The sequence below is a fragment of the Macrobrachium nipponense genome, chromosome 28 (assembly GCF_015104395.2).
Source record: "Macrobrachium nipponense isolate FS-2020 chromosome 28, ASM1510439v2, whole genome shotgun sequence".
In the NCBI taxonomy this organism is placed as follows: domain Eukaryota; kingdom Metazoa; phylum Arthropoda; class Malacostraca; order Decapoda; family Palaemonidae; genus Macrobrachium; species Macrobrachium nipponense.
The window spans coordinates 28,970,708-28,992,078 of record NC_087217.1 but is presented as its reverse complement, the minus strand read 5'-3'; the positions used below and the strand labels follow the sequence as shown (position 1 = coordinate 28,992,078).

At 37.2% G+C, this 21,371-nt stretch overlaps 1 protein-coding gene across 3 annotated transcripts in view; it reads right to left on the bottom strand.

The window, feature by feature from the left end:
- LOC135201628 (uncharacterized) overlaps positions 1–14,542 on the bottom strand; it is a 14,625-nt gene extending 83 nt beyond the window's left edge. The window contains exons 1-5 of one of the 3 annotated variants that reach the window (XM_064230695.1): positions 14,371–14,541; positions 11,302–11,364; positions 6,567–6,644; positions 4,744–4,982; positions 1–4,202 (exon numbers count right to left, since the gene is read on the bottom strand). The exon at positions 1–4,202 is cut by the window's left edge and continues 83 nt beyond it. In XM_064230695.1, coding sequence (XP_064086765.1) covers positions 3,246–4,202; positions 4,744–4,982; positions 6,567–6,644; positions 11,302–11,364; positions 14,371–14,461 — 1,428 coding nt within the window. In that variant the 5' untranslated portion in view covers positions 14,462–14,541 and the 3' untranslated portion in view covers positions 1–3,245. Of the gene's footprint in view, positions 4,203–4,743; positions 4,983–6,566; positions 6,645–11,301; positions 11,365–14,217; positions 14,292–14,370 lie in introns of those variants that run through there. The other 2 variants (XM_064230697.1, XM_064230696.1) reach the window with 2 other exon arrangements.
- Between the last annotated feature and the right edge of the window lie 6,829 nt (positions 14,543–21,371).

Sequence of the window (21,371 nt, the reverse complement as noted above, 5' to 3'; positions counted from 1 at the left end):
GATGCCAATGACATTAAATAATTCATTCAATAAAAAATTAAAGCATTTGCAACAAATATTGATATCCCAGGCAGCTGAAACATTCAATTACTTAAGGAGGGAGACTTTGTTGTACTGTACATCCATATCAACTACGTGTGTGTCTGTGCTTTCAAAAGCCCAATACGTTATTGCTACAGTTAAAATGCCATACCTCGCTTCAGATGAAGCAAGCCAAAGGCGAGACATACTTTAATCTGAACAATTTTTTAACTGACCAAACATGACGTTAGAACAGCAATTTTTTCTTGACCAAACATGACGATAGAACAGCAATTTTTTCTTTTTGGCAATTATTTTCTATTTAGCTGTGGCAAAGTAAAGTACATGTATTGGCTTTTGAAGGCATCATCCTGTTTTGTACATGTCCATGGCAAAAGTCAGTATACTAGTGTCTAAATCGGATCATAAACTCTTAATCAATTTAAACTTAAAAGAAGACTGCTTAAACATGTTAATTCAATATTTTATTGGAAAATATGACTTTTTTCCTAAGTTAAAACTACAATAAATATATATATATCTATATACTTTTTCAAATTACATAAATATTAAAATATTCGAAATTCCTCGTCCGAGGACAGAATAAAGACATCGTGAATTTAAACGAAATAATGACTAACAGCACAAAAATTTTTTCCACATACTGTTGACTCCTGCACATCTAAAAAATAGTATAGTTCCAGCATGTGCAGTACCTTTTTTTGCCTCCATGCTACAGATAATAAAATGCAACTAATGCCCTCAACTGTACTAGTAACGATGCAGGTAAAGTGTGCAAGCAGAAATTATTTCCAACCTTGTCTGTGTAACAAAAAAGAACATAACAAATCATGGCAGTACTGGTATGCATTACCTCAAGTATTGCTTTATTAAACATGAGCCTGGCCATTTTTCTCTAGTCTTGATTCTGTAGACAAAGCTGGTCGCAGCTCCCCCAACAATAACCAGGAAAAGTTGCCACAATGCACCTTACTACTACCGGTGATGTCACATTTCTCAAATAGCACCGCCATAAAATCAAACTCCTAATCCAATCTTTTCAAGTTAGCTTAATTTGCATTTTGTGACTTGCAGGAAGAACTCTCTATGGTATCACTGCAGTGAAATGTTTGCTCCGAGGGACGATTACAGCACTTGACACAAATTATTGCAAATTATTTTCATGATAAACCTAGATACACTGTGTAGAAGGCATCAATCAGTGAGAAATTCAGTGAATTAGTTACAAGATTATCCGAACTCCACTAATCTTATTACGTACAAGGATAAGTTCCAGTGACTAAAGAATAAAAAATCTGAAAAAAATAAAACAAGGCCATAATATCAATCGGTTCACTGATTACCAAGATAAATGCACTCCACACCTGAAAGATTATTTGCATATCAAGTAATACACTTGAAAAATGGTGACCACTGCAGTCACTACACAACGGACTTGTATAACTCAAATTAAACGAGGGATACGGCAGGTCCAAGAATACATAACGATTGTGCATGCAAGGTGACGTGAAGCAGGTCCAGTATTTAAGTAAGCAAGACTAAAGGTTTCAATATAACCTTACATTAATAGGACTAATGTAGTCTGTTTTTCCCCTTTTGACACTTACAGTACATAAGCTGCTATAGTCTACACAAGCTTTTAAAATAAATCATATTTTATCACTGGCAATAATACAAAAATTCCTAGAAACACTTATTATTATTATAAAGCCTATGTCAATTTATTTTACAAATATCAATATATATAACACATCTTACAGTAATCAAATACTGACCAACTTCCATATAAAAAGGAAAAGCCTTCCATGAAAGGGAGGGGTAGGGTGGGAGGGGGGAAATGGTCTGTGGCCAACTAAATCATCCGTCCGTAAAATTTGCACCGCAAGTATTCTGTCCAAGGACAGAAATGTAGGTATTCACATGGAGAGAGAGAGAGAGAGAGAGAAAAAAAATGTCTCCTCATTCCAAATCTACCTTAAAATTACCATTATCACATACCCATTTGAGAAGGAAATTAGCTTCCTTTTCACTTTGCCACTTCCTGCCAAACTCCAGATTGGCAGAGTACGTCAAAATTTCAGTTCCTGTCACTGGTAACATATGAATAACATTTGGATGTAAACCTAATACTTCATTTTCCATTTAGAAATAACTAAAGATTTATGAGTACTGTATATTCAATTCCACCATCAATCACTACATCTAAAGTAGAAGGAACTTAGGCAGTTACACTGCTGGCAGAGTATTGCCTGAGAGAGAGAAAAAAAGGGAGGGGATATTGAAGTAATGGTATATGAAAATTCATCAATAGGTCTTACTCGTTCTGAAGACAATAATTCGTCATACTATAAAAATATCAAGGGCAGGTTTTTTTTTTTTTTTGTAAATGGAAAGGGGCAAAACCAAAAAGGTACGCCATTATGTCTGTTGACTACAAAATTCTGAAAAACTGCTGAAGAAAAAAGGTTTGGGTTATCCTTAATCATGGCAAATAGGACAAGAATGACTGCCACTCATACTGTGATAAATGACTCCTTGACTACGACATATCAGCCTACCGTCTGGCCGAGCACACATCTAGCTGTACAAAGAAAAAAATTTGTACTTAAGAATCCAAAGTAACTCCTTTCTAAATTTTCTAATCAAAATAAATCTATCAATCTACATAAGAGAGAGATTGCTCACTGGTGTGTCTACAAAAGACCACGACCTTCAGATTACTTACTCCTTACTCCGTACACAGCACTCTACTTCCCAACTATCACAGATTATGTAACATAGTCACATTTTAAACACGAATTACATACTCTAAAATGAAGCTCAAAATTATTGACAATTATGAATACTAAAAGGACATTATAAGATTTTTATCTTAACATTGTAATTGTGTGGGCATGAGAAATTCACTCTAAATCCCCATTGTTTCAAGTTTTTTAAAACAAAATCACCAATAAAACTTCTCAACTTACGTCTTGTAAAAAATTACATTAATAGGTAAATGCAGTAACATGTAATATAATTCATTATGCATAGCGATGAAAAAGAGGACTGACATACTTTCTGTACGGCAGATCTTTACCTTACGTTAACAATAATTGAATATTAAACAAATGTCAAGTGAAAATTTTTAAATTAAGACAGTTGGGAAGGACTGGCAGAGCCTGATAACAATAAAGTTTAGTCAAGGGTAATTACTTTATATTCTATACATTATTTCTATTCTGAATCATAATCGACACCATACTTTCAACAGCTCTCTTCAAACCTAAAATATTTTCATTCAAAGTGTGGCCCATACTCATGATGTTTGAGTTGAGAATTTTCAACTGATAATTCGTTTCTCTTTGGGCTGTTAACAGGTCTGGATCTGGGAACTGTGGCGGCTCTGTTGTTATTCTTATTTTTTCCTGTTTAGAATGTCCAGCTTCATTTTGTTGGTCACTGGGCCATTTCCTTTTCATATCTCTTCTACCTGGATCGACAGCTCCTTGAGTAATCGTCTTCATGACAGGCTCATTGGGCTTGGCAAACCTTGGGTTCTGGACTTCAGGAACAGTAATGTAAGAGGGTGATGTCATACCTTGATGTTGCACTGTTACCATTGTTTGTTGTGCTGGTATGACTTGAGTCTCCATGTTAGTGGAAACCTGTGGCTGTATCTGTCCTCCCCACTCGACTTTGGGCCCAACTTGAACAGCTGTAGAATTTGAAATTTGTGGATTCATACCTGAAACATTAGGATGAATGGGTTGCTCATAGTGGACAGTACATGACATATTTTGAGGCTCTCCGCACGGTAGTGGTGTAGATGACGACGAAACAATGGCTGAGGAAGAGACAATAGCTGGTGAAGTGTAACTTTGTACATGTGAAGATGGCGTAGATGCTTGACAAGAATTTGTTATGGGTATGTTTTGATAGTATGAATTAGAGGTGTCTGAACGAGGTGGGGAAGAACTTCGTGGCGTGGTGATGATCAGCTCTGGAGAGGGTGGGCAGGAACCAATGTCTGGGGAAACAGATAGAGTCTCAGCCATTTGTGGAGCGCTTACGTTAGGACTCTCAGTCCCTCCATTCCCTTTTCTGGATTTAGCAAGATTTTTCAGGTTCCCTGGAGCTGGCAAAGATGGTGTGCTGTTTTTAATGATTTCATCCATTTCCTGTAAATCAAAATAAATTCACATTTTATTTGAAAAGGAATTAAAATGATGATGGGACAAGCGAATCATTGTAACAGTAAAGCAGCTAGCACACAAGTATTTCAAACACAATCTCAATATAAAGCAGTAGCCATCGGGTTACCTGCTTCATAGAAATAAACCTTATCGAAACACTATGGACTGACCACCTGTGTGCTGACTGCATTATATCTCAGCAAAATCAATTACAAATTTTCATACTGACTTCAAATAATTAATCTTCAGATCAAGTATTCCTTCAGTATCAAAATTAGGATATAAACTACATTCTACACTGCTAATAGTGGTCCCACAAAATACGCACATGACTTACGGTTGCTTCTCTACAAGCAATTCTATTGAGAGATGTTAGGCATGTACTGAACAACATAAATCAGGTGTGCTATAGTTAAAAAAAAAAAAAAAAAATGGTTACTTCAATATTTTAGAGAATCATATGGATCATAACCACTGCAGTCTTTGACCTTATGAATCCACTACAAACGAAGACTCCCATACTTACTTCAAAGTATTCCCAACAAATCTTTTCCTGTCCTTTGTAAAGGGCTCTGTCTAAAACGTTCTTGTACGTCTTGATGAGATTGTGCCACTTTTTCTCCACGGTGTAAGGAGTCACGTCATATCCCTTCGCATTCATTTTCTCAGCTATGTGTAAAAAAGCCTCCCTCTTCTTGACGACTATTCCCCTGACGTTGCGGTACTCGCTGATGAAGAAGTGTGTCATTTCCGAGTCCCATGGTGCTAAAAGAAATTAAATAAGTTGCATTAACACAGACAAGACAGCTTCCATCCAACGTCCTACATTATCACAAAATTATAACCATAAAACCGTTTTGGTGTGGAGTCTCTTTCTCACTCACAGTGAATATAAAGTCTTATTCACACTAATTTTAACTTAATGCTAAATGCTTACTATATTATTATGATTATTCAGAATAGTAAATGCCCATTTTGTTATTATTATTATTCAGAAGATGAGCCCTATACAAATTAAACAAGCCACCACACAGGCCACTGACTTGAAATTCAAGCTTCCAAAGAATATGGTGTTCATTTGAAAGAAGTAGCAGAAGGTATTCACAAATTCAGGAAGAAGAGATATCAGTTATGAGAAAAGGAAAAATGTGAGTAAATTAAAATTATAAGGTCTAATGAAGAAGATTAAAAAAAGGAGACGATGGTGACGTGATGAAGTTAACAAAACTATAGTTTGCATGATGTTATCTAGTTAAACATGAGTAATAAATAAAGGGAAGAATGGATCTTTAGTTCTCTTACGAAGAATGAGAAGATAAGATTTGTGTTCAGAACCATCAAAATACCATTAAACAACTTTTACAACTGCAGGTCTTTTTGTCAATTATCAGAATATTAGATTATATGCACTTTCTGAAATATGTAATCAATATTTTAACGACCAGGAGTAAAAAATAAATTCCACTAAGGGTTGGCCAAGAGATTTTCCTAGAACCTTTTTCAATAAACTAGAATATTTAGGTAAGGGATAAAATGAAAATATTGAGATTCTTATGGAATGGAATATATAATATTTAGGCATAAGGCCAAGCACTGGGACCTATGAGGTCATTCAGCACCGCAAGAGAAACGGTAAAGGAGGATTCGAAGGTGTAAGAGGAGGAAAACCTTGCAGTTGCACTATGAAACAATTATTAGGAGAGGGTGGAAAGTAATTGGAAAGTAATGAGAGAATATGAAGGGAGGTACAGTAAAAGGAATGAAAGGGGTTGCAGCTAAGAAACAAAGGGCCACTACAAAAGAACCCTAAGTAATACCAATAGTACACAGGGCGAAGTGTGCACTGACGGCACTAAAGCCTTCGGGATTCATCCAAAAGAAGACAGTCATGCAACAGGTGCCAAATAAGAACTTTGTAAGCAATAACAACTACTGTGGATCTCCAGGAAGCATGCAAGCGCTCAGTACATTACTGAGGAAAATGTAACGCTGTAAGAAATGTAAAAGGTGGCTTTATAGATGCTTATGATCTCTGCCCTAACAGGGATTGACTGTGTATGATTATGAAATTATTTCCTAAAAATAATTCACTCAGTCACTTGCTTCTACCTGGATTGCATTTCACATGTTTTTAGGTCATGGTATAAGGACAGAAGAAATATGTCACTTTCAAAATTTGCATGATAACACATCTTTTATTAGTATTTGTTTTAGGGTATTAGATACTATACTGCATAAGCTATACTGACAGCCATTCTGGATAAAAAAACATACTTTTCTATAGTATCTAAATACAGGAAGACAGTATTAAACCAAAAAGAAGTGTCATAAATTATATATCAAACTAACCTTTAAATGCTCTCCGTCTGCTCTGAAACAATCCCTCTGTGGATGGCTTCACGTTAACAGTTTCCGTTGGTGTCCCTGCTGTAGAATATGAAGAAAAATAAATAAAAATATTACAGTGAAATCTGGTTTATATATATCTCCCATAAGATTAGGTATTTACTTAGACTACTTTAATAAAATAATTATAGCTGTGCTCCGTAACCTTTGGCCTATTCAAACTGTTTGTGTGCAAGAACCATTTCTGATCATTTCTGGAAATCCTAAGTAGTACGTATACCTATAATTTTCACAAAACACATGCACTGTACTGTTAATTGCCTGATATCATCAAAGATGGTTGAAAATGTTCAAACATTTATTTCACAAATACAAAGACATTTTCTGAATGCATAACCATTGGTCAAGCAAAAAGAAAAACCATCAAACCTTACTTCTAATATGCACTGAAGGAAGGATCTTCAGGGGAATGATAAATGGTGACTGGTAGGAAAGATGTGCTCACATGAAGAACTTTAATGATGCAGAAGGCATTCAAGAGAAACTTACTTCAGTCTTAAGCTCTTTTACAAGGAAATAATCTCACTAACTGGCAAACTCTCATAAGCTGGCATGCAGTTAGAATTTCCAAAAGCTCAAAGGCAAGAATTTACTTATTCTTACACCTAAGTAGTACTCATTCCTGGCTCTTACATGGGTAATACCATAGAACAAGCCCACAGGGGACACTGACTTGTAATTCAAGCTTCCAAAGAATATGATGTTCATTTGAAAGTAACAAAAGATAAAAATCGGCTCAGTGGCGCGGTTGGTATGGTCTTTATCTGCCACCAAGGGTGGTCGCGAGTTCAATTCTCGACCATGTCATTGAGGGGTCAGAGATGTGTATTTCTGATGATAGAAGTTCACTCTCAACGTGGTTCAGAAGTCACATAAAGTCATTGGTCCTGTTGCTGAATAACCACTGGTTCCAAGCAACGTAAAAACACCATAGAAAACAAAAAAACAAAAACAAAAGATAAAAGGAAATACAAAAAGAAAATTCCAACAGCACAACATCCTCAAGTCCAATGGTATGAGGAATAACAGACTTCTGGATCCAAGAATTTTGACAGCAAGCCACATTTACTAAATATTAGTGCTGCTATTCAGTAAATTTGGTTGCTTTTGGCAGGAAAAGAGATCAAGGATCAATTGTGAGAGTAAAGGATCTGCAAAAACTATGGTATTCACAACATTCCACTCTTCCCTCATCATTAAAGCTGTTTTGCGTCAGCTTTTCCCTTCAAGGCTTCAGACATCAAACGAGTTGTCCCCAAGGAAACAGGGTTGCAGCTCTACACATCAATAGTTAGACTTCATCTTGAATATGCATTACAGTTTTGGTCACCAACACTAAGAAAGGACATAAATAGACTAGAAGGGGTACAAGCAATAGTCACAAAGTTAATTCCCTCCATCAGGCAAAAGACAACTAGAGAGCCTGCACTTGTATGACTTAGAAACACGACAATTGCCAGGACAACTAATAGAAACATTCAAAATCGTGAAATGCATAACAAAAGTGGACAGTAACCTCTTGACATGAAACACAAACCAAACAAGAAATAATAGATGGAAACTAGAACTAAAGAGATGCTACACATCTCACTATGGGAACTTCTTTACATACAAGATATGTGACACATGGAATAAGCTGCAAACAGAAGTTGTAAACAGCAACAGTATGGAAAATTAAAAGAAAGCTAGACAAAATCATTAGGACTGCAAATGAATAGTAAAACCTGCTCCTAGAGATAAGTGACCATATGATGTCTCCTCAGATGGACTAATAAGTCTTTGAGACATCCTAATCCTTGTAACTCCTTGCAAGCCTTCTCTGTCTGATGATCTTTTCTAGATTCCCACCAGGGTTATATGTAAAAGGTAGCTCTATCCCTTTTTAAGTCCCCACTGTTTTCATTGGTGAATAAGACATTGGAAATGTTTGGAGCTTAATGAACAATTTTCCTATTCACTACCAATAGGCCTATTGTAAAACTATGCAGGCACTGTATCCTTGAGTATGATATGAAGGGTAAACCAGTAAAGGCAAATGGATAACAGCTACTAGGTATATAGAAAACTGCCATCACCTAATACTTGGTTACTCAATTTTAAGTTACAAAACTAATTTCACAATCACCAATATTCAAGAGAGCAAAATCTTGAACCCCCAGAGAGAGAGAGAGAGAGAGAGATAAATTATACATTAAGTTATCAATATGAATTGCAAATGGTTCTCTGATGTCTTTTCTTTTACGAATCTGTGAATTATCAATTAAATGCAATGCAACTTACAGCTGTTGCCAACATGGAACTCCTCCAGTCTTGCCAGCATCAAATTTTGTTTTCTGATCCTATGACAATGTATGGACATTAATTGCTGATAACACTTTTTACCAACTCTTGTGATAGGACAACAATTCAGAAGTTACTCTTCTGTTCTGAGCAAGATTGTCCAGTCTGAAGGGTATATTATCATGCCCTGCTAGCCTTGGTCAACAATATCTCCAATTTCTTATTAGTAAGTAAAGTAGATATGAACCAAAAACAGCAAACACGTACATTGAAACAGAACTGAACAGAACATAAAATTTAGGGCAAAGGCCAAGCGCTGGGACCTGAGGTCATTTTACGCTGATAGGGAAATTTGAGAGTGAAAAGGTTTTAAAGGTACAACAGGATGAAAATCTTGCAGTTGCACAATGAAACAGTTGTTGGGAGACGGTGGAAAGTAAGACGGAAGAAAGGGAATATGAATGGAAATGCAATAAAAGGAATGAAAGGTGTTGCAGCTAGGGGCCAAAGGGACACTGCAAAGAACCTTAAGTAATGCCTACAGTGCTCTAGGTGCAGCGATGTACACTGAAAATAGTTTTATTTAAGTAATAATACCCACTTGTTGACAAAACTAACACTGAACGGCCATGAATGTCAAAGACTGTGATACAAAACCATAAGAAAAAATATACAATGAGATTCTTAAAGAACAATGAGTATGTTCACTTGCCAAAGCTGTGAAAACATACCACATATGCTACTAATCAGAAAAACATCACACAAACCAATCACAAGCTGCTGGCAACACCAAGTTAAGGTGAAAAGGTGAACACAAGCAATATCTGAAAGGAGAAAGAAGCAGAATGCAAGACACTGTAAACAATAACGTGTAGTACTTGCATTTGGCAAATTCTACACAACCTGGCCCCTTATGAATTCAAGTGACAAGACCAGGATAGGTAACTGTTTGTACTTTGTATGAATAAAAAACATTGGCATGCGACAAATCACCGTTTACTCTTCTACATATGAAAAGAGATGAGAGGAGATAATTCTAAAACAAAAAATTAAAAACCTCAGCAGTTACAGCACTAAGCATGAGTGAATAGTTACTGCTCTTATGAAAAAATGCTCACATAAGCAAAGAAAAGGGGTTGTTTAGCTAAATGTAGGGATGATGATGATAGAGATAGCTCAGATACTGTTTCTTTAAATAGATACTTGGGGGTAAGAAAAGGGAGTGCATGTTTTCTACCTAAAACAATAACTGGATTCATAAGTGCTGACGGAGAAAATGTGAAGTTAGCGCTTGGCATGATAAAATAAAGAGGCATAGATGTGAAGGAGCAGGAGTGCAAAAGCAGGACCAAGGGCCTTAGGTAGGTAAACAAGCACTGGATATAAGTCAGGGGAATTAATCTTTAACTCAAAAAGTTAAAAACAAAATGAAAGCCAGATGAATGGACAATGACTAAAGGGCCTCCTGAAATATGAAGCCAAATATTTAGTGTTTAAGAGTACTATAATAAAAAAAAATAATGTGTTGTTTGTATTGGATTATTTTCAAACTGTTAATTAGTTAAGAATGGTAACTTCTAGTTTACTCCTCTCCGATGTTTGGCTTGTTGTATGTTTTTGCTAATCCTCTTTTCAAATTCCATATTTCCCTCCTTTTTAGAGTAAAGCAGGGGCACTTTCACCATGCTAAATGTGTTTCACTACTTTTAAAAGGAGTTATTACTGATTTTTGGCAAATATTTAACCGTTTGCAACTCTGCTTTCGAATCAGACAAATGCTTCAAGATTTGAAGAAGGATTCAGGTGGCATTTTCTAAAACTATGCTATCATCACGCAAGAAAAAATGGCTACCTACCTATAGCTGGTATAGTAGTTGAACAAACATTCTAAACTTCCAAAAAACATCTACAAAACATGCAATAACAACCATGCATTACAAAAGGTTTGAACAATGCAAATATACTCCACATGCTAGCTAGAGGATTATTTGAAGAATGTTAAGTAACCAATATGTACAATGTTAATTACATATAGTAGTGACATATACTGAAATGCTAAGGTACCTCTTTAATGATGATATATTTACTGCAGCAAAACATATTCAATAAACAGTGAGTGACCGTTTTCATATCGCCAATTCTGACCTACATATTCAGTACAATACTACTGACATAGTATAAGGTGAAAAGTGTGCTAAGCCTTACAATTGTAAGGTTGTTCAATTTAATTCCTTTTTAGGAGCACTGTGATTACAGTGCTCCTAAAGATGACTAAATTTTAAGGCCCTTAAGCAATAAGTATTTTTACCACTAAACACTCAAACATTCTCTTAAACATTATGGCACAACACATTGTTTGTACGTCTACTTCAGGGTACTAAATAGGTTCATGTTATACCTTGAACAGGTGGCGACTCATTAGCTGAATGTTTACAGAAAACTTGCTGACAATATTCTGCATCTGAAAAAATAGATTCTGGGTGAGTCGACAGCCAAATACCCCGATCTAATACTGCAAATGTGCTCGCCAACCCTCGACAAATCAACTATGGGCACCTGCAAGATACAGTAGCCATACTGGAGTCTGCTCTAAGTGTATGTATGTATATATTATATTATATATATATAAATATAATATAATATATTATATATATAAATAATTAATATAAAAATTTGTGGCAAACAAAAAAGCCAGTGTGTGAAAATTAAGATATAAGCAGAAAGATATTTGGTGGACTGCAAAAAATAATAAAAAATAAATCTGTGCAAGTATAAGCCTCTGTTCACAGCTGCCCAGACATTTACAAGTTAGTCACCTACCTTCCCTATCCCACTAGAGATTCCCCTTATATTTATCTCATACCTTCTCTTCATACATACCTGTACATGGAAAAGAAAAACAAATAATAAAAGAAAAATCATACCTATAGTTAAGAATTTTGACTAAGAAATGATACACAGAACAGAATTAGGAGTGAACTTCTCAACAACACTTTATTTTCATGCAACACTATTGCCGTGTGCAGCATTTTAACATTTCACAATCGTTATACATTTTTTACCTAAATTCAAATATTAACATGAAATACTAATTACTCTTTGGCATATGTGCATAAAGTGTGCTTATAGTAATCACTCAACCAAAATAATATCAAAAGTTTTATTTATACATAAGGCTCATGTTCCCTTACAGTTTACAGAACCAGACCACAAAGTTATGAATGATTTTCATTCTAAATTGTTAGTTTCAAGTATCTACAAGTAACTGCATACTATATGATGTCAATAGCATTATGGAATGATGCTACTAAATCTTTCCCATATCACTACCTGAATAATTGTTAAGTTTTATGAAACATTAGGCAATACAATGAACAATGTATCTTAGCTAAAATAAGAGATACCCCCAGGCAATAAAAGAAATATAAAGATATTGGTATTCTCCCTGAACTCTAAAATTATACTTTGTATCTTATAAAACTCGCACACAAACCTCCGCAATAACAGATACATCAAGCTATGTACTTTGGTTAAAAGGGGTTCTAAGATGTCAAACTTACACTCCTACGATCATAGCCCAAAGGGCAACTTCCATCTTCAGGAGTCAAGTGAATGGATCAGTTAAACGGATTTTTGCCTTTTGACTACATTTCTCAATAACTAGAGGTGAAAAAATTTCTCAACATTAGAGGTGAAATGACTTCTCAACATTAGAGTTGAAAATTATTTCTCGACATTTGATAGGTGAAATGAATCCTCGACATTTGGTAGGTGAAAAGCATTCTTGACATTCAATAGGTGAAAAAAAATTCTCAACATAAGAGGTGAGAAGATTTCTTGAATGATGTCATGAGACCAATCTCAGAATACTTTCCAGCATGAATTACATAGACAGTAAACTAAATCCTCTACTACTTCCAATGAATATGGACTTATAAACTAATAGATGGAATGGAACGTAAAATTTAGGCCAAAGGGCTGGAACTACTGAGACCTATGATGAAATAATTCAGTGCTGAAAGGGAAATTTTGAGTAGACAAGTTTGAAAGGTGTAACAGAAAGAAAACCTTGCAGTTGCACTATGAAACATTTGTTAGCAGAGCTAGGAAAGATAAATGGATGATACAAACACAGGGACGGTGAAAGGAATGAAAGGGATTGCAGCTAGTTGATGAAGACATACTACAAAGAACCTATAATGCCTACTTAATCTAGGCCAGGCTAAAATGATGTCATGAGACCAATCTGGGAATACTTGTTAGGGCGAACTAAACAATCAAACAAATCCTCACTATGCAATTGTAATGCTAATCTGTATTCGGTGTAAAATGGTCAAAACATGATGTGTAGTGAATAAGATTCCAATGACACAAATAATTAGTTACAAGGCGTAAACTCACTCGTCATCAGCCTACCTTAGGCCTGCTGTCTTCCATAAATCAGGCCTTTAGGAGGTTAGGCTACAAAGGATTTACTTGATGTCATTGTGTCAATATGAAGAAAGGACCTACTGAGGAATAAAGATTTACAAATAAGAAAAATAAAATAAAGAAATAAGGCAGAAGACAGCCTGACCAGCTCAAAGCGTAACTCGCCCAAGCACCACCGAATCAACTAGCCAGGCTACCATCTGCAAATGAACATTCCTACGAACACTGAAATGGGAATCGATAATTAGCAAAGTTACCACCAGCAAAAGGACATTCTACGACCACTGGAACAGGAATCAGTGCTGACATGCCAATTCTTCCAGCCTTACCTGACACGACCAATGGAAGGGAAGGTTAGTGGGCTACACACGCATCCTCCCACCTCTATGACCACTAGAATGGGAATCATAATAGGAATTGTTATGGGAATCAATCCTGACATGTCAGTCCTTCCAGCCTTACCTGACACGACCGATGGAAAGGAAGGTTAGGCTATACATGCCTTCCTCCTCCTAGCATGGGCCAAAATGCCCTCATCATGCCAGTAAGCTTAAAAAGGCAGGAGGACACTGAGGGCACGTCCAAAGGGCACCGACGATGCCAGCCTCGACCAAAACGCCCCTTGGAAGCGACACGACAACCAAAACGTCCCCATGATCCCCGCCAGCGACAGAACGCGGGCGGGCACGACCAAAGGGCACCAGCGCCGCGGAGGGCGGACGTCGGAAGCGACGCAGACGAAGGATCGTCGCCCAACGTCGACCACCGATGGCAAAAGACAGGCGGGGGCTGAGCCACGACCATAGGGCACCGACGCCGTCGCAGACGTCGGGAAGGACGCAGACGACGGAACGTCGAGCAACTGCATCCACTAATCCTGCACCTTTAAGCATGGCGGCGGCGGCGGCGGCCGAGAGGAGCCGCCTCCTCCTCGAATTTCGCCCCGCACAGGACACACACACACACACTCTCTTCCCGAAGGCGTCCTTTCTCGCAGGTATGTGGCTCGCTCGCGCGCTCTACCTCTCTCTCTCACCTGTCTGCATCCTCTCGATTTCCTTCTCCGACAGCTCGACGACGACGTTCGTGAGTCCATCTGTCAAGAGAGTCCTCCGAGTGGAACTCATTTTTGATTTTGGTTCACTCCCGCCCGCTGGCTGTGTTGTGAGGGAACTTCTTCCTCACTAATGGAGAGACAAGGGCTTGATGGACCCCTCCGGCGAGCGCGCGAGCCCCCGCTTTATACGTTTAATGGAGGCGTTGCTTCGGGTATATTACTCGCAAAAATATGAAAAAACTAAAAAAAATAAATTCATCTGACCACTGAAATAAACATTAAATTGGATAAAATTACAAATTTATGTTAGCATATAATGAAGCTATTATATAATCAATAATTAGCATTGTAACAATTAATGGTTCCGTAGATGCTATTGCTGGAATACGCATGTGAGATGAAGCTTATTTTCAGATTTTGCCCTTGATTTTTTATTATGTCTCATGTAAGATTTAAAAAAAAAAATTCACTGGGACACGATTTCATACTATATAAATATAAATTCCTTGAAACATCTTTAAAGGTCCAACATGACCGCCAAAATTCCGCGTAACGCACCCAATCTGCTCGGTAACTTCCACACAAACTTAACATTTATTCGTTGCATTGCCAGCAAGCCCCGTTAACTGGATTTATGCAATGTGTCTCTTTGCCTTCTAATCGCAAATTCCCATACCATTCCATTTCGTTTAGATTCTGATACTCGGTATCGACATAAACCTTTTATCTGCGCTTGATTTGAGATAGGAATATTGAAGGGGTAGCAGTATTTACTGGGATAAATGCCTTTCATTCTTAAACATTTTACGCTCTCTGACGATTGTAGTGAATGATTTAGTTTTAAAATCATCTGAAAGGAAACAGCAAACATCCCAATAGTTACGAGAATTATTCACGTAGGTGAGGGATTCTCCAAAGCTCAGATTTATTCCTCAGAAAGGTAGTAAAAACGTAGATATCTAGAAAGAAGTTCGCCTCCCCTCCATACCTCCTCCACCCCTGGCCCAACAGTTAGATGTTTCCCATACTCTCAAAGTCCCTCTTATATTTGCCGTTGGGATAAGAGAAATGCTACGACAGATATTGAAATATCCACAAAAGAACATTTAAAATACATAGACATGCAAATAATTATTTCGCCAAATCTGATAATTATCATGAATGTAATAATAAGGAAAAAAAAATGTTGCAAGGGTATTTCAGATTATGCTCTTTGGACATTTGCTAGTATGAGTGAAGTTCTGAAGTAATAGTCCTTCCACTACGTTGAGAAGTTAGACGTTTTCTTTAAGATGGTTAACTAAATAAACAAAATCGTTACTCTTAAGGAGTAAGCAGGTTGACACATCATCAAATTCTCTCAAATATGACAGAAAAGTGAGATATGGCAACTTAAGACGAAAAAAAAAACATCTATTATTTGGCCTCCCTCTTATTCCCCTTTGTCCTGTTCCCCCGTCTTTACCCTTCCGTTCCATTTCCCTCATACTCATCGATCCTTCCCTCTCTTCTTTTACATAACGGCACCCCTTCCCTATTCCCTCTTCTTCTCTTTATCTTCTCCCCTCTTCGACTATTCCCTATGCTAATCTCCTACCCAGTCGAGAAAGGGGATTTCTCTCACTGCATTCTCCCTCTCTCTCGCCAAGTCCTTGTCCGTTTCTCCTTCTGGCTTCTGCTTCTTCTTCTTCTTCTTCTTCTTCTTCTTAGAGTTTTCTCCTGATGTCACTTGCCTCCTCCGTCTTCTGAACGGATTATTTTATGTTTTCTTCGTTATTTCCCATTTTTATTCCGTTGTTTATATACAAATATGCATAGTAAAGTAACATTAGAAAGTATATAATATAATGTGTGTATTTTTGCCTTATATATGCTTTTAATGTAGGTCTAGTGCGTTTAGTCTAATCGCACATACAAATAGTTGATCCCCTTACTTTCAAGCTTTGGGATTGTATCTTATTTCTGTTATCCAGCAAGGGGGGTGGGGGAATGCACTAAGAGAGGGGGGTTGGGTGACGTAAGAAAGCAAATACCCCCGGGGTACGGGACATGCACCTAAAATCGTCAAGAAATAATGTTTTGAATATAACTTTATCGCTAAGTGAATGTGTAATAGTCATACACATTGCTGTTAGTTTTGCAGATTACTATTATATAGTAATATACTATATATATATATATATATATATATATATATATATATAATATATATATATAGATATATATACATAATATATATATATATATATATATATATATATACTATATTATATATATATATATATACAGCGAGAGAAGAGAGAGGGAAGAGAGAGAGAGAGAGAGAGAGGAGAGAGAGAGAGAGAGAGAGAGAGAGAGAGAGAGAGAACACATATAGATGAAGAAGATGAAGAAAGAAGAAGGAATAAAGACGAGAAAGAGAGTGAGAGAGGGTGTGTGTGTATGTGGGGAGAGGGAGAGAGAATGAGGGATGAAAGGAAATAAGGAAAAAAGAAGCAGAAATTCAAACAAAGAAACAGGAGAGAGAGGGGAAGGAAAGAGTTAAATAGATAGGGAGAGAGGAAGATGGGAAGAGGGAGCGAGATGCGAGGACGATGAGAGAGAGAGAGAGAGAGATATATATACGACTAAATATCCTATTTAAACTCAGATATTTTTACGTTATATTTAATATCATATATATATATATATATATATATATATATATATATATATATATATATATTATATATATATATATTTAGTGGATAAAATCACACACACTTAAAAACCCAGAGAGAGAGAGAGAGAGAGAGAGAGAGAGAGAGAGAGAGAGAGAGAGAGAGAGTACTTCCCTCAAACATAACCACGTTACATTTTGACATACACGACGAAAACGTTATTAATTCGATACACAAACGAACAAACAAACACAAACACACACGAAAGAAAAGAAAGAGGGAAGAATATGAATAAAGACAAGGCAAGTGGATGCGAGATGAGAGAGAGAGAGAGAGAGAGAGAGAGAGAGAGAACGCTAATGCCACTTTAACACCGCTTGTATCCAGAATCCGCACTATTTTCCACCTCTTCCGCCTTGGACGAAAAATCCATTCATTCCATCACGGGGCGGACTGTATACGATCACTAGATAAGGCTCTTTGCTTGGTAATCTTATTGTCCCTTTCAGCGCTGAATGACCTCGTAGGTCCCAGTGCTTGGCGTGAATTTAATATTCCGTTCCATTTTATCTGAAATGGTTTACCAATGAAAAGACCTTCTGGAATCGACAATATCAACGTCATTGTATTGTTTATCATTTATTTTTAAAAAGATAAATGTTTTGACATTATTATTATTATTATTATTATTAAGACTTGAAATTCTACCTTCTAACGAATATGGCCGTTCATTCGAAGGAACTAACATATGAGGTAATTAAAAAAATAAAAAAAATATATCAGTTATTAGTAAAAAAAAAATAAGAAAATAACAATTTATTGACATATAACTTTCCAAGTTCAAGATGCACACGACATAATTAAGGCAGACTGTGTCCCCCTGATGTATATACGTATTTTATCTCAAGTGTCCTTTTCATTTTTTTTTTTAAATGACGAAATCAGTAAAAGTCCATGATTTTAATATCCGGGAATTTTTTCCACCCCTCTAATAGTTTATGTATTTTTTTATCTTCTTTTTTTCAATCGAGTCGGTGGTTTCATATCTCACACTTTGGGAAATAAAATGTTTTTTTATTTTCATTTACATATCCAATTTTTGGTCTTGTACATACTATAAGTCTCCCTGAAGATTGTGCAGTTTTGATAATATACTTACATTTTTATCTATTTATTTATCAGTTTGTTAATTTACTTTTCATTGTTCAATAAGTGATTTCTTCTTTCTGTTTACTATTATACCTAAGGTTACTTCTTGCTAATGCTCACCATAATGCTCCTTGGAGTATTATGGTGAGTGGCCACTGTTGGGGGCTTGTTCCATATGAACCGGGTTCATCTTTGAATAATAATAATAATAATAATAATAATAATAATAATAATAATAATAATAATAATAATAATAATAATAATAATAACGACAGTAACCAACAGCCTGAGATTGGAGCTACAGAAACAAACCAAAGGAAGAAATGGACAAGAGACGAAAATAAGGAAATATGGAGAAGCTACATCAGAAGCAACCCGACGGAGAGAGGATATAGAAGAAGGTTGGTCAACATCTGGAATGAGAGGAATAACACCCCCCAAACAGAGCAGAGGCTGGTAGACCAAGTAAGGAACATAAAGAAAAAGAACTGGCTCTCCCCAACAGAAAGAGAAGAACTGGAAAGGGAAATGTCACACGACAACGAATTACACGAAGACGAACTGAGAGACGATGCCACAGAAGACGACAGGGATGATGAGGTATCAAACAACGACACACGAAGAAACACCGACGAAGTAACAGAGAGGACGGAATGGGTAGAAAAGATTAGACAATGGATGGAGCCTACAACACCAAGGAATTAAGGGAGAAAACAAGTGAGGTCAATGAAATAATGGGCATAATACACACCACCAGTATCACAGAAACAAATAACTTGGTATATGCAGGAGCAAGATTAGTAGCAGAACTGATGGGGATTCGAACACCAACACCACCAGCACAACCAACCCAACAGAAAACAAAACAGCAACCTCCTTGGAAAAGGCGCCTGGAAAAGCAAATCATGGTGATGATATCTGACTTGAGTAAACTGAAAGGGATGGCAGAAAAAAGGCTAAGAAGCAAGAAAACATGGGAGGAACTCAACGAGAAATACAAAGTACAAGAGAGGGGACTAAACAACACAATAGAAGATGTAAAACAGAGGCTTAAGGCCAAAGCACATAAGATCCAACGATACCAACAGAACAAACTATTCGGAACCAACCAGAAAAGACTATACAGCCAACTAAGAGGGGAAGACAACCACCAAGAAATTCCTGAAGCCGAACCAAGTAAGAGACTCTGGGAAAACATATGGAGCAATCCGGTATCACACAACAAACATGCAACATGGCTCCAGGAAGTCAAGGAAGAAGAAACAGGGAGAATAAAACAAAGATTCACAGAGATCACGACAGACACAGTAAGAAACTAACTAAAGAAAATGCCAAACTGGAAAGCCCCAGGTCCCGATGAAAGTCATGGATATGGCTCAAAAAAACTTCAAGGCCCTACACCCACGAATAGCAGAACAACTCCAGCATTGTATCTCAAATCACCATGCACCCAAATGGATGACCACAGGAAGAACATCCTTAGTACAAAAAGACAAGAGTAAGGGAAATATAGCCAGTAACTACAGGGCTATCACCTGCCTACCAATAATGTGGAAGTTACTAACAGTATCATCAGTGAAGGCTATACAACTACCTAGAGGAGACAACACCATCCCCCACCAACAGAAAGGCTGCAGAAGGAAGTGTAGGGGCACAAAAGACCAGCTCCTGATAGACAAAATGGTAGTGAAGAACAGTAGGAGAAGGAAAACCAACCTAAGCATGGCATGGATAGACTATAAGAAAGCTTTCGACATGATACCACACACATGGCTAATAGAATGCCTGAAAATATATGGGGCAGAGGAAAACACCATCAGCTTCCTCAAAAATACAATGCGCAACTGGAATACAATACTTACAAGCTCTGGAATAAGACTAGCAGAGGTTAATATCAGGAGAGGGATCTTCCAGGGCGACTCACCATCCCCACTACTCTTCGTAGTAGCCATGATTCCCATGACAAAAGTACTACAGAAGATGGATGCCGGGTACCAACTCAAGAAAAGAGGCAACAGAATCAACCATCTGATGTTCATGGACGACATCAAGCTGTATGGTAAGAGCATCAAGGAAATAGATACCCTAATCCAGACCGTAAGGATTGTATCTGGGGACATCAGGATTGAGTTTGGAATAGAAAAATGCGCCTTAGTCAACATACAAAAAGGCAAAGTAACGAGAACCGAAGGGATAAAGCTACTAGATGGGAGCAACATCAAACACATAGATGAGACTAGATACAAATACCTGGGAATAATGGAAGGAGGGGATATAAAACACCAAGAGATGACGGACACGATCAGCAAAGAATATATGCAGAGACTCAAGGCGGTACTCAAGTCAAAACTCAACGCCGGAAATAATATGTAGGAAGTGCAATACGAAAAACGAAACCATAAACCACATAACAAGCTAATGCTCGGGACTTGCACAGAACCAGTACAAAAAGAGGCATGATTCAGTGGCAAAAGCCCTCCACTGGAGCCTGTGCAAGAAACATCAGCTACCTTGCTGTAATAAGTGGTACGAGCACCAACCTGAGGGAGTGATAGAAAACGATCAGGCAAAGATCATCTGGGACTATAGTATCAGAACAGATAGGGTGATACGTGCAAATAGACCAGACGTGACGTTTATTGATAAAGTCAAGAAGAAAGTATCACTCATTGATGTCGCAATGCCATGGGACACCAGAGTTGAAGAGAAAGAGAAGGAAAAAATGGATAAGTATCAAGACCTGAAAATAGAAATAAGAAGGATATGGGATATGCCAGTGGAAATTGTACCCATAATCATAGGAGCACTAGGCACGATCCCAAGATCCCTGAAAAGGAATCTAGAAAAACTTGAGGATGGAGTAGCTCCAGGACTCATGCAGAAGAGTGTGATCCTAGAAACGGAGCACATAGTAAGAAAAGTGATGGACTCCTAAGGAGGCAGGATGCAACCCAGAACCCCACACTATAAATACCACCCAGTCGAATTGGAGGACTGTGATAGAGCAAAGAAAAAAAAATAATAATAATATGGCTGCATCCTGCGAATTAATCTTATATCGAGTCTCCTTAATTTTTCTTAACACTAGTTTCTCTTCCACACTACAAAATACACTATGTAAAGTGATTTTATATAAAGGAACAAAAATATCTCGAAAAAATGATTCCGTGA